This window comes from Crinia signifera, chromosome 5 (genome assembly GCF_055691185.1).
Source record: "Crinia signifera chromosome 5, ASM5569118v1, whole genome shotgun sequence".
Classification (NCBI taxonomy): Eukaryota; Metazoa; Chordata; class Amphibia; order Anura; family Myobatrachidae; genus Crinia; species Crinia signifera.
This window is the reverse complement of record NC_139221.1, coordinates 202,150,157-202,167,490: the sequence shown is the minus strand read 5'-3', so window position 1 is coordinate 202,167,490 and position 17,334 is coordinate 202,150,157. Positions and strand designations below refer to the sequence as shown.

General features: G+C 44.1%; 1 protein-coding gene across 2 annotated transcripts in view; it reads right to left on the bottom strand.

Annotated features, from left to right (window-relative positions):
- The window catches only part of PDE1C (phosphodiesterase 1C), a 790,350-nt gene extending 775,946 nt beyond the window's left edge, over positions 1-14,404 (bottom strand). Inside the window, exon 1 of one of the 2 annotated variants that reach the window (XM_083188441.1) lies at positions 13,825-14,404. In XM_083188441.1, the coding sequence (XP_083044567.1) occupies positions 13,825-14,083 (259 nt within the window). In that variant the 5' untranslated portion in view covers positions 14,084-14,404. The remainder of the gene's footprint in view (positions 1-13,824) is intronic. The other variant, XM_083188444.1, reaches the window with a different exon arrangement.
- Positions 14,405-17,334: the final 2,930 nt, after the last annotated feature.

Genomic DNA, 17,334 nt, shown 5'->3' with positions numbered 1-17,334 from the left:
AGTCATGTTAGGAGGTATGCACAAATTTATCCCCCCCCCCCCCCTTGTGTAGTGCACCGGGCCCCCCTGAGCCTCAATCTGGCCCTGGGCGAGGGCAGCCACTTTTGCTATGCGATTGCTGGACCCTTCTTGTACATGCATAGTCTGTAGTGAATAAGTACATTTGTATACTGCAAATGACATTTCTCACATGGTGTAAGCTGCTCCCTCAGGTGTTTATTTATACCAGGATCGCCAAAAATACAAACAACACCGCTTGTGTGGCTCTAGAATATACCCACAGGGAATTCACTCCATCTGTGGGTGCAGCGTTTGACATTTTCTTCTAAACTTTAAATTGTAAAATAATTATACATACCTTAAAATGTATGTTACCAAGACGCAAAAAGTGAGCATTTACCTGGAATAGCTCGTTGATGTAAGCTACAGATATTATAGGGTACATTTACTAAGATGGAAGTTCTATTGAAGATTGGATGTTGCCCATATTGATGATGCAACCAATCAGATTCTATAATCTTCTAGAAGGTGCTAAATAAATAAGAAGTAGAATCTGATTGGTTGTGTTTGCCACATAAGCAATAAAACAGCACAAACCTTATAGAGAAAAGGGTAGACAGCAACTAGATGGTCAGGGAGGAAATAATGAAATAAATAGTAAATAGCCTTAGGAATTATCACCACAATATAATCCCCAATATAATGCAAAAAAAAAATTTGGTACTTGTTTCCTAGCACGGCCACATTCGCGTCCATCGTGTACCTTAAAGTTAAGGTACACGATGGACGCGATGGACCCGATTTCCATTGAAATCAGATCCATTTTGCCGGCAAAGGCAAAATCGGGGTCATCGCGTCGGTCGCGTGCATTAACATGGGACATTATAAAGATGAGATGGACTTGATTAAGTCCATTTTACATAGGAAACAATGTGAAATGGGCCAATATGACCCATTTCACATTGTATATGGCCCCCCCATTGTGAGCGTCACCCCACGATTGACGCCAACCCGAAGCGTGGCGAGCGGCGGCGGTGCGTGTCCTCCGACCTTTTCATACCCCTACTATCCACGTCGGCGTGGAGTTGAGAAAATAAAGTGTGGCGAGCGCAGCGAGCCACTGAGCCCGAAGCGTGGCGAGTGAAGTTATACCTGTGAAGTTATACGCGTCCCCTCGCGGGGCTCGCTGAGCTCGCCAAGCTTCGGGCTCGGTGGCTCGCTGCGCTCGCAACACTTTATATTCTCAACTCCACGCCGACGTGGATAGTAGGGGTATGAAAAGGTCGGAGGACGCGCACCGCCGCCCCTCGCCACGCTTCGGGTTGACGTCAATCGTGGGGTGGCGTTGAGGGGGTAAAATTGGGGGTCTGGGGAATACTTTACATTGAATCCAATGTAAAATAGGGTCCCAGGGGCCCTATTCACATTTGATTCAATGTAAAAATCGGGTCGATCGCGTCGGTCGCATCGCATGCGATTTGGTCGCATCGCATGCGACCGACGCGATTTTTCCGACACGATCACCCCGATTGAAATCGGTGTGGCCGTGCTAGGAAACAAGTACCAAGATTTTTTAAATTTTTTCAACATATACTGTAGCACTATTTTTTTTATATTGTTAAACATAAATGGTGTTTGCTAACATCTGGATAGTTTTTTTTTTTTTGAGAAGTAGTAAAGGGGCCGCCGAGGGGGGGGGGGGAGGGGGGGCAGAGGGGCCCAGCGCGGGCCCTAGTACAACACCCCTTCATCCCTCCCGGGCAGAAACAGCAGCACACACCTACAAGCCTGCTGTCAGCACAGCACATGCACACCTCCCACATTTTCTGGGGGCCCGGCATAGTAGAAGTCCAAAGGGTAATACCAACTTCAGACCAGAGCTCATCCTGGCAAAGAGCTGTAAGCAGTATAATAGTCTTAAGTCCCCCATCCAATAGTGCGATTTGGGCCCTTTTCATCAGATTGTGAGTCATCGGGCTGAGAAATTGGATGAAAAGGGACCAAATTGCATGTAATTCTGATCCAATGCGCAGATTCATTTAATTCAAGAAAAAAGAGTAAATCATATGTCTTCTTTTTCTACTTCCACCTGTGTGTTGCTAGGAACAGTGAACAGGTGGGTGAGAAGACAGACAAAATTGGTCATGTGGAAATGGCCATGCAGCATCTCCTGTTAAGGTACAGCACAACCCCACACAATGGGCCTTATTCAGATCTGAGCTCAGTACAAATTTGTTTGGAAAAATGGGCAAAACCATGTGCACTGCAGGTGGAGCAGATGTAACCTGCGCAAAGAGAGTTAAATTTGGATGTGGTGTGCTGAAACTGAAATCTAAAATGCAGTGTAAAAATAATGCAGCCAGTATTTACCCTGCACAGAAACAAAATAACTCATACAAATCTAACTCTCTCTGCACATGTTACATCTGCTCCACCTGCAGTGCCCATTTTCCGAACAAATTTGTATTGAGCTCAGATCTGAATAAGGCCCAATGAGAGGGAATTTTCCTAGTGTTTTCTGCAGCACTGCTACATATGCAGTACTCCTGAGAGTGAGCATTCAAAAATGGGTGCCGGTTGTGTGGTGTGGACACCCCTGCACTGCACAAAATTCACCTATTATAGATATACCAGTGCCTGGAAGAGGCTTGGGGCCTAATTCAGACCAGATCGCAGTTGGCAATTTAACAGAGCCCTGTGTTCAGATAGCCACCGCCCGGACAGCGTGAAATCCCCTCCTTGTGCAGGGTTGCGGATGGCTCACTCACCATTTATTGATTTTTCCAGTGTGTGCAGTCTGAGCACAGCCCAGAAACTACACTGCCTAAAAACAGGCTAAAAGGGGCTAATGTCACACATTCTCCCTAAAAACACCTGGACACGCCTACATTTTTCCTGACACTAACAAATGGCATCTTTCTGTCAATCAACTTGCAAAAGGTTATTGATCAGAAAATACGCTGTATTTATTCACTGAATGGCCTTTCGCATCTGCGCTACGATCCATGCACATGTGCAATCCTTTGATAATCTCGTGCTTGCGAAATCGCAGGACTTTGATCGGGTCTGAATAACCTCAATCTGGCTCAGTGTATATGCCTCGACCTGTGACCTAACCAATAGCTCAGGTCAGGTCTTCTGTTTTCAAAATTGAATTAGCAATGCTACTCTGCATGTGCAACATGAATAGGGAGAGGCTCTGATAGCAAATGAGACCTAATGCATAAATATACATGTACTGCACAGTAGGCCAGGCATCATGACAGGATGATGAGAGCCAGCTGCCCAGCTGAGTACATTAGAATCAGAAGTATTATTTTCCTCCCAAAATGAAGCCATTTTTTCAAAGCCATTTTGTGGCTGATGGGGCTACCTGCTTTGCTCTGCCACTCCCATCCATTGCCATGTCCTTATATTGCTTGCGTCAACATTTTGACCACATCGACCATATCTTTATTGACCATATGGTGTCCACCTAGATATTGTCTGTCAGATATCCAGATACCTAGCCAAGCACCCAGTGCTTCCAGTGGGAAATTGCCCTTGCACCCATAAATGTCACTATTATATTACCCAGGGACCCCCCACTGCAGATGCCACCTCGCAGCAATGCTCTAATCGCTGACATTCTTTCAGATTAGGCTTGTGTATTGAGAGCATGGGGTAACAGGGAGAGGACCTTAAGGTTAGGGTATGTTAGGCCATGCAAGGGTGTAACTACCATAGGTGCAGGAGGTGCAGCTGCTATGGGGCCCAGAGCTGGGAGGGGCCCACTTTGCCTGTCAAAGAAATCATGTGCTATATTCATTTTTCAGCATTATTTAATGAATAAGGGCCCTTAAAAACTTTTGCTATGGGGCCCACATGTATCTAGTTACGCCACTGAGGCCAGGATTAGAATATCATGGGTATTATATCTGCATCAGAGGTTAGTGTATTAAGGTTATGGTTTAAGGATAGGGTGAGTTTGAGGATCAGGATTAGGATAGGCAGTGGCGGAACTCCCGGAGGCAATGGAGTCACCTGCCGCCGGGCGCCAGCCCCAAAGGGGGCACTGGCTCCATTGCCTCCCGATGTTCCGTTTCCTAAAGTGGCAGCTGTGGCAGCTAAAAAGCACCCCCTCCCCTCCCCTCAGTTTCAGCTGCCGCCGGCTACTGCTGCGGGCTGTGACAGAGCAGGATTCACTACCCAGCCACGTGGGAGACGGAGACAGAGGCAGTGGCGGTGTTGCGCAGCAGTAACAGGGTACTTCCCTGTACCGTTACTGCTGCGCAGCATCGCTACTGCCGCTATCTCCCGCGTGACCTCTCACCCACTGGCTGCCCGCCCGCTCCCATGTGTCTCTCTCCAGCTCACCTGGCTGCTGCTATGATCAAGCCGCGGCCTCTGACACTTTCACTGACTGGTGCTCGGGGGAAGGGTGCATGCGCCCCAGCACTGCCCTTCAACAGACCTGCTGATCCCAGTCCCGGGTATATAAAAGCACCAGCGCCAGAACTACTAGTGAGTACATTAAAGAAAAAGCCTGTCTTGTATCTGCCCCCTCCGCACTGTCACTCCTGCCTCCATCCTGCCCCACTATTCTTTCATGTCCCCTTGGCCTGGTCCTGCCACTTCTGTCCTTTCTCTGTTCTCTTTGTTCTTTCATGTGACATGCATCCCCTCTGTCCTGGAACTCTGTCCTGTCCCTATCCAAACTATTGTGTCCCTGTCCCCTCTGTCTTGGAGCTGTATTATGTCCTCTCTCTGGTCTCTATCCTTTCTGTCCCACTTCTGTCACCACTGTACTGTTCCGGTCACTCCTCTCTTCTGTCCCCTCTGTCCTTTATCTGCTCCATCTTTCCTTGTCTTAACACCTCTGTACTAGCCGTCCCTTGTTACAGGATACATGCAATATCCTGGTGGTGGGGATGGTGTCTGTCAAAATACCATCCACAGCATCCCAATATGGAGAATCCCGCACCCCGTATCCTATACCCCTTACAATAACCGTCACTTGCAGCCTAACACCCCCTCCCCCCAAAGCCCTTCCCATCTAGTCCCTAAATCTAACCATGGTACCCCAGCACCTTAACCTACCCCCACCCTGGCCTGCAGCTTAACACCCTCTTCTAAGTCCATAAATCTAACCTCCCCTCTCCGTAGCCTAACCTAAAATTTCCCCACTACTTCCTACCCCTTCCTCCCTTTTCCCCGGCTGCACACTAGCCCCACATGCCCACTGATTGGGTTGCTATTGGTATATTGAACATCAGCATCCTGATCCTTTTCGAGGTGCTGGTCTTCTGATGTCAGGATACTGGCATTGGTATTCTGAAGGATGGCATCCTGGCCATTAGGATGCTAATTTCTATCCCAACCCTGTCACTTCTGTACTGTCCCTGACATCTCTTTCCTGCCTTTCCTTTTGTCCTGTCCCTACAATCATGTCCCTGCAACCCCTTTCTCCCATTTCTCCTGCTCCCTCTGTCTTGGTCTTGTGACCTTCCACCTTCTCAGGCTGTCAGGTGAACAAGCCCAAACATTGGGGAAATTTGCATCCTGTCACAGTCGTTACAGCAGGGGGAAGCCCTGACACTCACAGGCCAGTGATCATACCCTCCGTCTACACAGGTATCTTCTGTTAAAGACATGCATTATGCATAAAACGCAGTTTGGCTTCCTGTGCTCTTATCATTAACATTTTATATAACTCACATTTGGGACATATGAGGGAGACTATCATTTAACTAGTTAACACGGGCGTTCTATTTGATAACTAATTTATTTTGCTTAGGGTTCAGGATTTCCTGATTATAGAACAGTATACATATAGGAGTACTACCAAGAGGTTACAGTATAACTTATGGTTAGGAGATTTATTTGAACACTTCTGTATGTTACTTAGTTTAAACTGATTCTAAATGATACAGTGTTACATTACGTTACAGACCATATTGTGTATCCTGTTCCAACCTTTCTGCACATGTACTAAGCGAATGCCTCAGCATGTGTAATAATAATCTCCAAAGGCGTTTGCAATGGGGGTCTGCACATGCGCATATACAATCATGCGCAGGCCCCCACCATCAAAAACGGGGCCGAATTTGGACCTGAGCGAAGTTTGCTTGAAATCATGCATTCATGCATATGGGGGGGCACCAACATCTATCTTGCCTCCGGGCAACTGGGATGAACTTACGCCACTGAGGATAGGGATGCTATGCTTCATTGATTTAAATATCATAATGTATAATCAAGTCCAGAGTAAACTGTTCCCAGCTGCTGTGTAATGTGGAGTTACAGTCTCTGTTACAACCTCATCTATACACTTAGATCCTGTCCAATCCAAGAAATACAAGGTCCTGCATAAATAATACTGAGAATGCAGATTTACCAGGGCCTCAGTTCCCAGGAATGTTGGGGCCAAGGACTTCCACGCATTCACTGTTTCATTGGCCTCGCAGTGCCCCTTGTGACTGCAAATCTGAGTAAGTTATGACATGCAGTTACAGGTGAACCATGAAATGGATGGTTGCGAAGTTCATCTAGAACTGCAATAGCATCACAGTTTTAGCACTAGTAAATGCAGGCAGGAGGTGGTATGCACTGCTTTATGCAATTTCACTGCTAAGCATCATATATGCTAAGCTGCTGCAGGCTGCAGTGATTCACTCTGAATCAGGACCATAGTGCTTGTTATGTGCAAGGGACACTACTATAGTGGGCATTTTGTGTAGTGTTACTACCGGCCCTGACTATCAGGACGCTATGCTTTACGGCCATCAACACAGGGGCTGAGTGCACTTGAAAGGTGGGGAGAAAAAGAGTTTCCTGAACCTTGAATCTGCCTCTGACCAACAATATAATTTATACTTAATGTTTACATACAGATGGAGCCAGCCTCTGCCAGCCCACCAGCGCTGCATATCCATAGCTATGGCGCCCACCAGCGACATATCCATAGCGCTTGCAGGTGCTGCTGGGTGCTGGCGGGGGGCGTGGCCAGCAGATGGGGACACACGTGTGGCTCACTCGCTTAGGCGTCCCTCTCTGAAAGGCAGTGGGGAGCGGGAACCTGGTGCTTCCCTGCCCATCTCCGCTTCAGGGAGACAGGCAGGGAGTGGGGGAGAGCAGGCAGCCGGCTGCAGGGCTTTCCGACAGAATGCAGAAGAGTCTCGTGCGCACCACTCCGGCGGCTGTCGGGGGACAGTGCATGGACATCTTGAATGTTATTATATGTACACATTAAGAATGGAAATGCCCTCTTGTGTGAAACATACATTACATTAGGACATGGAATAATTTCAAAAGTTGTCGTATAAAGCAATACATGACTACAGTACATGAACTATTTGCAGATCAAGTTCTAAAATGCAAAAGTTGTTGAATTTCGAAACATGTATCACTAACCTTTTAAAATTAATATAAAGCCCAATTGCTATTTAAAGTATGGCTGAAAATATATTTTTAATAAAAAATGTTTTTTAAAAAGACCTCCACACTTTTAATAAATGTAATGGGGTCTAGATTTTTCCCGCCATGTTAAAAAAGCAGAAGAAACAACGGTACTCTTTACCTAGCACGGCGCCCATCGCGGGCATCGCGGCCATCGCATGCACTACAGTAACGGGTGCGATGCGATGGCCGCGATGCCCGCGATTTCCCATAGGGATCAATGTTAAATTTTTCAATGGACGCGATGTTTCACTTTAATGCCTCAATGGACGCGATTTTGCCATAGGAACCAATGTTAAATGGGCCACAGAGCCCAAATAGGCACCCTGTACAGTGAAATGGCCCCCAAAATTGGTAACGACACCCGCACGATCAACGCGAACCCGAAGCGTGGCGAGCGCAGCGAGGGGCGGCGGTACGCGTCCTCCGACCTTTTCATACCCCCACTATCCACGTAGGCGTGGAGTTGAGAATAGAATAGTGTGGCTTCACAGGTATCCGCGTCCCCTCGCGGCGCTCGCTGCGCTCGCCACGCTTCGGGCACTATTCTATTCTCAACTCCACGCCGACGTGGATAGTGGGGGTATGAAAAGGTCGGAGGACGCGTACCGACGCCCCTCGCGGGCTCCCTGCGCTCGCCACGCTTCGGGTTCGCGTTGATCGTGCGGGTGTCGTTACCAATTTTGGGGGACATTTCACTGTACAGGGTGCCTATTTGGGCTCTGTGGCCCATTTAACATTGTTTCCTATGGCAAAATTGCGTCCATTGAGGCATTGAAGTGAAAAATCGCGTCCATTGAAAAATTTTAACATTGATCCCTATGGGGAAATCGCGGGCATCGCGGCCATCGCATCGCACCAGACTTTTTAGTGCATGCGATGCCCGCGATGCCCCCGATTTTTTACCCCCGATGACCGCGATGGACATCGTGGGCGCCGTTCTAGGTAAAGAGTACCGAAACAACTAATAGAATATTGTAGATCTATTACATTAGACATTGTATTAGACAACATGGACAACTATGTTTTGGCTCTCATATGGCAAAACTTATTTGGAGATTGCGCTATCCTCCTGAAGGGCATCATAAAATCCATAAATATTGGAATATTACAAAACTGAATGTTAGGCACATGGATTAAGTTCTAAGTAGGGATGGCCATTGACCATCGATGGTTTGAAATCATCGATGGTTCATGGCCGATTTTGAATACTTTTGCCATTGATGGGGGAGAACCAGATGGTTTCCCTCCATCAATGGAACAGCAAAACAATGTTTTGCCTTTTTTTTTTAAAGTGCTGAGGCACGAAGCATAGCTCCGCCCCTGACACCCGTGAAGCACCGCCCCCCATGTTTTGATTGGCCCACTGGCCAATCAATCAAAAACAATGGATAACCATCAATATGTAAAATATCGGTGGTCATCCATTGCATAGTTTAGCACTATCAATGGCCAGTTGCAGAATTGCCATTGATAGCAACCATCGATGGCAATGGCAACGATGGCCATCCCTAGTTCCAAGATCCATCCGTCTTCTCATGGGGTAGCTGCTAATGAAAAGCTCCACTGCTTGTTGTCTGCCATAGACCATTCATACTTCCAGGTGAACTATTGAAGGGTACTGCACTTATAGACCTGGAGAGACAATTGTAGCCTTTATTATACTCGATTAATCTGCCAATCAAGCTTACAAATACTTGTGACAGAATGACTAACCGATGCCACATTTAGCCAGAGTATTCTAAAGAGTAGTTCCTAGGGCAGCAAATACATGTTGTATAAAATAACAGTAATTATGGCATATGCATTGGGAATCCTTAGGAACGCTGGTAAATTATTTGATCTAAAACAATGTGGTAGAACTTGTCCTCACAGTAACTCTAACCTGGTACATACATCTGTAAGTGAACTCCGTTGTGTGTAGATAAATCTTAAGTAAAATATTAGTTTTAATAGTTTATAAAACATTATAGTTTGTATTTGCAAAGTTATTAGATATATTTAAATAATGTAACTTCCTAATTATGTGCCGATTCTATAAATGAAAACGTTATCTCTGCACACAAACACTGTGCTTTACTATATAGATGACAATACACCAGGTCACAAAACGTTTAGCAGCTCTGCACTTTCTATGCATTATAAAAAGCTCAAGTGATTTTCCTGTTTGTCAGATCTGACAGCCCTAGAAACACACAATACCGTGGGAATTGTATAAAAGAGAACATTTCTGAAAGTTAAAACCAGTCCTTGACAACAGTATTGTTGCTGAGATATAGCAGATAAAATATTATATTATAAATGTATCATATTATATTATGATGCAAGCTGTAGTTGAGATTAAGATCTATACTCTATATTGGCATTACAGTTTACAAATACAAACCTTGATATAATACATTTAAAAAATACTAATTGGTAGATGTATCAAATGTTGAAGCTTGAAAAAGCAATACCTTGCAGACATATCAACCAGTCAGCTCCTAACCGCAATTTTAACTGTGTTTGTAAAATGACAGTTAAGAGCAGATTGGCTGGTTACTATTTACTATTGATATAAACTGGTGGGAGATAATGTTCCAACCAACCTGCTTCTTTCTTTCACTTTTCAGAAACAAACTGTAATATGACAGGAGCTGATTGTCTGTTACTTTGGCGGTTATTCTGGTTGGTTCGGTGGGACCGCGTTCGCACTGTACGGAGTTTTTTTTCAACTGAGCATGCGTACCATTCGCAATGCGAATGTACGGCGACAGCACACCGCGCATGAACAGACCTTCCCGAGCAAAAATTCACAGTGGGCGTTTTTCGGGGAGAGGCTAGAAAAGTGGGCAAAACTGGGCGTATACCTGGGCGTACATGGGGGGTGTGCACTAAAAATGCACGGAGGGACAACCGCCTCGCTCAGCGAGCGTACCATGCATTTAGTACGGATGCCATGGTCTGCTAATAACGCCAATTACAAGTAAATTGCATACACTTAACTGCAATATTAAGCAATGCTGCAGGCTATTTAGTGAAATGCCTCATTTCAGTACCTGCAAGTCATACACAGCCATGAAATACATTGCAAGGTTCTCTTTCTACACTTCTCACCATTTCAAGGTATGTTTATTTTTATGTTGTATTAATCCAAATACACATGTTTCAATGTGTCCATTTTGTAACTTTTTAACCATCTACACCAGGGGTGGGGAACCTCAGGCCCGGGGGCCATATACGGCCTCCGTAGCCGGTCTGAGTGGCCCGCCCGGCGGCTTTGCCAGGAGTCAAGTACAGGGGAATTCTCGCAAGAGGTCATAGTTCTCGTGAGATTCCTCTTAATCAACAGCAACCGGAGACTGTCAGTCCTATTCAGCGGCAGCACCCGAAGCGTGGGACGGCTGCAGCAGTACAATTTGTGAGAGAAATTTTTACATATGGCCCCCCGAAGGATTTTTTCCCCATACAAACGGCCCTTGGCACAAAAAAGGTTCCCCACCACTGATCTACACCCTTATTGCAAGTGTGTTTTAATGTTAGGAAAACAGGTTACACAATTCATAGGAGTTGATACAGTATGTGTCAACTTTTTCACTGCAACACAAACATACAATTCAAAAAACTTATTTACACAGCTCTATTTCCCTTTGAAGTTGGACCAATTTTCACATTAGCACACCAATTACTGGTCCGGACAAGTTACGCGTACGCTTCCGTGCTCGGGCGTATGCCACCGCCTCTGATCGGAGCTGCGGTCTGTCTCCGATCGATGAGGCTGTGGACCGTCCGTGCACGGGAGCGTACGCTCATATGAACACCAGACTCCCCATTGTTGGTTGCTGACTCCGTCCGTGCACGGATGTGCTGTGGGCGGACTCACGCTCTGCCGAGAGAATGTGGGATTTGCTTGGACGGACCATGCAAACGCGGTCCACCCGCATCAACCAGAATAGGGGCCTTTATCTGTATCCATCTAAGGATTAGTAAAAATACTCCTCAATCTCTCCACTGAAACTTTTTCAAAGCTTTGATACATCTCCCAATAAAACTGGTACATTTTAAAAGAATAAAAATTCCCAAGGTCAATTTTTTATTAAAACCTCTGTATCAGGGTTACTGATACTTGAGTATAACAGTAAAACAAATGGCTATAACATGGAATACTTTTAAAATGTAGGTAGATAAATCAGCTTTTAATGAGGCAGTAGATAATTAGCTTTTTTGCTTTTCATCATTCTAATCATATGTAAATAGAAATCCAATAGTCCCAAAGAACTGTTAAAGAACCACATACAGTATGTAGATTAACGATACTATCCATATAGATCAACAGTCATTACTAGCTCTGTAACATCAAATTCAGTATCGAGTACTAAAGGCCATCCTGGTTATCATCTATATACAGTTTATGTCTAGTGTCCGTTTGTGTGTCTCCATACGTTGGCAGCGAGTGAAACTACACCTCTTTCTCTAAAACATGCACAAACACAGAGGCAAGTGTTTGTGCATGTTTGTACAAGGTCGAAGACTAGCTTTCGAAGCATTAGCTTGGAGCAGGCTTACTGCTTACTGAAAAATAGTTTAAAGCAGAACCAACATTGATCTCTGATTGGACCATATCAATCCCACTCAGCAATATTATGCGGCAGCAGTGTGCCCTGTGCCAACTCCATTCCTAACCAAGTTAGACTCCCAATATTTCAAGAAGTACAACTGCAACCCTGGAAAAGTGAGTGGGTCTCCCGCATCCTGCCCACCTTCCTAGTGCAGTGGGCAGGATGATGAGATAACGCAGTGATTACCATGTGTATACAGTGGGCATGGGGCTTAATGATGTAAATTGCATAACTGAGCCTCATTTCCTTCAAACAGGCCCGCAAATCGTGACATTTTGCTGCTACGGGGACGGGGCCTTATGATGCAAGCCCCTCAAACTCAACCAGGTGCAGCTGCTCTACAGGCTTCTCCTGGAAATGAGAACTTAAAAGTCATCAAGTATGCACTCGCCCCACGTCATGACTCAGATAAGTAGTGCTCCACAGGATGCTGTTTAGAAAGCATTGTATGTAACCTGCTTCCCTTTTGTTTTCCTTCTTATTTTCTTGATCTCCAATTATATGTCCATTCAAATCAAGATATTTTTAAGTGTATTTGAATTTGTTTTATTTGAAATTATTTCAGAGATACAGTAGACTTTTATTGTAGTTTTTGGGTGAAGCATTCTTCTGGTTTAAATAATAAAACCCCTTGAGCTGTCCGGGACTTTCCTGGGTGGCAGCCAGGATCACATGCGATATATTGTATGTGGTACTTTTGCATGCGATATGTTGCAAGTGATCCCAGACAAGCCTGCGTTGCTTGGCTGTGAACCGACAGCTCTCACCTCTCCAGTGGTGTGACTCGAGGCTCCAATGTGATGCCCTCAGGGACGCGCTTCGCTTCAGACCTGATGTCAAATACATGTGATTTGGATGATTTTTATGCTATTGGTAGGTGCAATGGCATTAAAAAGCAAACAAATCACATGTGTATCATGTATGGCCACCTCTCCACACCTGTATTAAATGGCCTGTTGCTATATTTAACAAAATCAGCCAATAGATATCCTACAGGTTTGACCAAATCAGTTTAGAGTGTTTTAATATAGCACAAAGACTACAGTATACAAACATTCTCACAGATTTCTATAAGTAGAAAGCTACCTAAATCCTTGTTCATTTGATTTTGTGTTGTCTTCAGAGCATAAAGCAGAATTACTTTACTTTTTATGTTCATCTAAACAATAGTTATAGATCCATATTTTAAACATCAACATTTTGAAAATGCCATGAAATTATTGTATGTCAAATGAAATGGGATCAGCATATATGCACTTAAAAAGCCAACAACATATATTTACTGATAACTATGATAATTTTTCTTTTTTAAGAAATACTTTACCCATATTATAATCGATAATGGTATTTTATAACATTCCACATATTTCAGTAACATATATCTCAATATGACAATAAAATAGAATTAAGCGTGTTAATATTAAGGCATAGGCACCATATAATCCAGTACACACAAATAAGCTTGAGCAAGTGCATATGGAACCAAATATGTCAGGATATTAATAGTATAACTATGGGCACTTTAGAAAGAATTACATGTGGACTATTTGGGCAATTTAAATCCAAAACAGATATGACCCAGAGCAGCCTATACTTTCTACAACTGAGTCCAAGATAGTACCAACGTTAGCATTTTGTAAAAATAAGTAAATTTAGTATACAGTTCAAATAGTATACAGTATGTAACAGGTTGCTGAGAGGGCACCATGCTACCCCAACACACTACCCCTATACCTGTTATTACCGTGCAGCTAGTACTGAGTGTCAGCCGCCAGGGGAGGGCACTTACTGTTCATGCTGTCACTGCTGACTGGCGGAGAGGTGCTGGACCCGAAGCCCCTGTGCGCCCGTGTAGCATTCAGCACCACAGACAGCTCTCCAGGTGCCACCACGCCCGGCTCCGCTCTCTCCCACGCTGTCTGCGGGGGGCCCTGTACCCAGCAATCTGGCTCCTTGCACCGGTTCCTCTTCCGCTCTGAGGTCGGCTCCCGGTTCAGCTGCACCACTGTATTCTTAGACCTGGTCAGGGCTGAAGTGACTGAGCCCATAGCAGCGGTGAGCACAGTAGGTAGGAGGATTAACCACAAGGAGTGAGACAAGTACTGTACCAGGAATTTGTCAGTGTGTAGTATTCAGCTGATCAGTCCTTATCTACAATATAGCATTACGATTTGTATAGTAACTTCATAGAATAATATATATTATAGTTCTCATATGAGCATTTTCAGCATAATAACATTTCTGGATGTATTTCTGGAAGTCATAAAAAGTCATACAATTTTCAGCCAAAGTTTATATTCCAGGGTTTATAGATGAGGCTTAGTTGGTATATTCCAAGCAGTAGTTATCATAATCATCGCCACCATTACATCTGGAAGAAGAAGTACTGCTGTTGTATCTGTTGTGCAAGTTTTAAAAGTATATGTGTTGCTGAATCAGGTTCACAGTCTGCTTGTTGCTGCTCTTGCTGTGCACAGACTTCCTCTGGGATCTAGTGAATGAATCTGACCACTCCTCCTGTTTGTCTCCTGTGTACTACTGTACACTGAACGCTGCGTTACTCTGCTACCTACACCACATGATAAAATGAACACGATGGGTTTTGCATTGGCACATGTACCACAGTGTTTTGTTTTTTTAATTCCTATTTGAAGCTTGCAGTATAATGTAGAAGGTAGAGCAAAGTCTGCATGTTTGTATTTGTTTTGATTTATTGGGGCTAACTTTAAGATTGTAAGCTTGCGAGCAGGGCCCTCCTACATTTTGACTGTCTGTAAATACCCTGTTTTGTTGTAGCACTGTCCCCTTTGTAAAGCGCAACGGAATATGCTGCGCTATATAAGAAACTGTTAATAAATAAATAATTAATAAGTCTATGCTAAAATGTTCGTCAGCTGCAATCCAGCCACAAAAATGTAGTGCTTTAAAAAAAAAAAGTGCTATAAAGTACTGAAATAAGTGATACATTATGATTACTTGAATTATCCCAGTCAAAGTAGATTAAGGGGCCCCACACCCCCAAAACTCACCCCACAACTAACACTATATAAATGAATAGGTCTCGGGGCAAACACGGGATTTATAAGGGGGGGGGGGGGGGGTGTCTGTGAGTGTGTGTGCAGAAGTGGATCTACTGTATGGATATATGTGATGAGGTCAGCATCCCGGTGGTCAGGATCCCGGTGGTAAGCAGCAGGTGCTCATCTGTACTTTTACTCCAGATATTGGCTACTATTGGGTTATCCACCCCGTCTCCTTTTTAAACTCCAAGGGACCAAGTGTCTCCATTCTGGCATTGAATTCTAAAGTGTCTACTGTCTTGAAAATGATTCGACATATTGCTCTAATTTTATTATCATACCGACCACTAATTGAATTATGAGACATCACACCTCATTGTAGATAATGGGATCTTGTGGATCTAATTTGTTTTAAGGATCAATGTTGCATCATGTATATGATTCGATTCTTATTTGTCTGAACCCTTGGTGAAGTATTTTTTAAAGAAGAAATGCGTTGGATTTGGACTTTTGTTATGTAAAGAAAAATTAGATGTGAATCATGGAATTTTATTAAAATATTAAATTTTTATTATTTCCGGTTTTACACTTGCATTCAGTCTCAACCATCGGTGATAAATCTATTAGGTGGTGGAAAACATTAGCGCTCTCTATATACTCCATTTCTACCCTCATTCTGTCTCCCACTAACGGGGTATTTATAGAGCAGCTGCTGTACTTTATAGGGCGCACTTTGGATCATTTTCTTTGTTTTATATATATATATATATATATATATATATATATATATATATATATATATATATATATATATATAGCACTCTGCACTATTCCTTATTTAAATTGATCCATATGTTGACAAAAAGTATGGTGCACCTCTTCTCCACAGAGCCAATACCACGGCTCCAAGACAACAAGAAATTGGGAGACCGCGCACAATGAGCATAGATTTCAAAAATACTTTATGTAATAAAAAGCTCACATGCAATTAAAATAAGGAATACACAGTTTGCCAGAATTATATAAGGGAAGACCGGTTAGCTGTTTCGCTCTTCAGGCTGGAACCGCACAGCCCCTAGCGCGCTGCCGATCAGACTTCAAGGACCCACACAAGAATGTTGTTACTGTCAAACCACACACACAGGAGATGCCTGACGAAGTCCAAGTAGTGACAAAATGCATTAGCCGTGGTTCCAACAGTGACAACATTTCTCCTGGAAGTTTGATATATATATATATATATATATATATATATATGTGTGTGTGTGTGTTATGCTGTATATATATATATATATATATATATATATATAAACACAGATGGAAGTGCGCAAGTCCTTTTCGAAAGTCCAATAAAGGGTATAATAAAATCCCAAGTTCTCTATAACCAGCACTGAAGTCTGTTGATTTAGACCGGCCTCTCCCTCTTAATGCACCTGGATTCACAGCTAAAAGTTCTCTAGAAAAATAGACAGGGGGGCTCCATAGTGCATTGTCAAAAGTATAACAATTTTATTCAAGGATATTTTCCAGCAATAAAAGCAATGGGTCACGTACCCTTAAAAGCGGTTAACACAACCGCAATGTTTATCAGCATAAAATACTGTAGACCTCATCGGTAATGGAGCTGTGATCACTCCTTCAGCAACGTCCACGCTAGGCCACTTCCCCTTAGGAAGCAACACTGATTGACAATCAATTTTCCATGCTGTTGTGCAAATGGAATAGACAACAGTTGGAAATTATAGGCAATTAGCAAGGCATCCCCATGCTCCTATGCTTTCTGGCTGATGTTTTGGTCACTTTTGGAAGCTGGCAGTGCTTTCACTCTAGTGGTAGTATGAGACGGAGTCTACAACCTACACAAGTGGCTCAGTTAGTGCAGCTCATCCAGGATGGCACATCAATGCGAGCTGTGGCAAGAAGGTTTACTGTGTCTGTCGGCGTAGTGTCCAGAGCATAGAGGCGCTACCAGGAGACAGGCCAGTATATCAGGAGACATGGAGGAGGCCGTAAAAAGGCAACAACCCAACAGCAGGACTGCTACCTCCGCCTTTGTGCAAGGAGGAACAGGAGGAGCACTGCCAGAGCCCTGCAAAATGACCTCCAACAGGCCTCAAATGTGCATGTGTCTACTCAAAGTTCAGAAACAGACTCCATGAGGGTGGTATGAGGGCCACAGGTGGGGGTTGTCCGTGGCTACGACGTGGCTACGACGTCCACAGGTGGGGGTTGTGCTTACAGCCCAACACCGTGCAGGACGTTTGACATTTGCCAGAGAA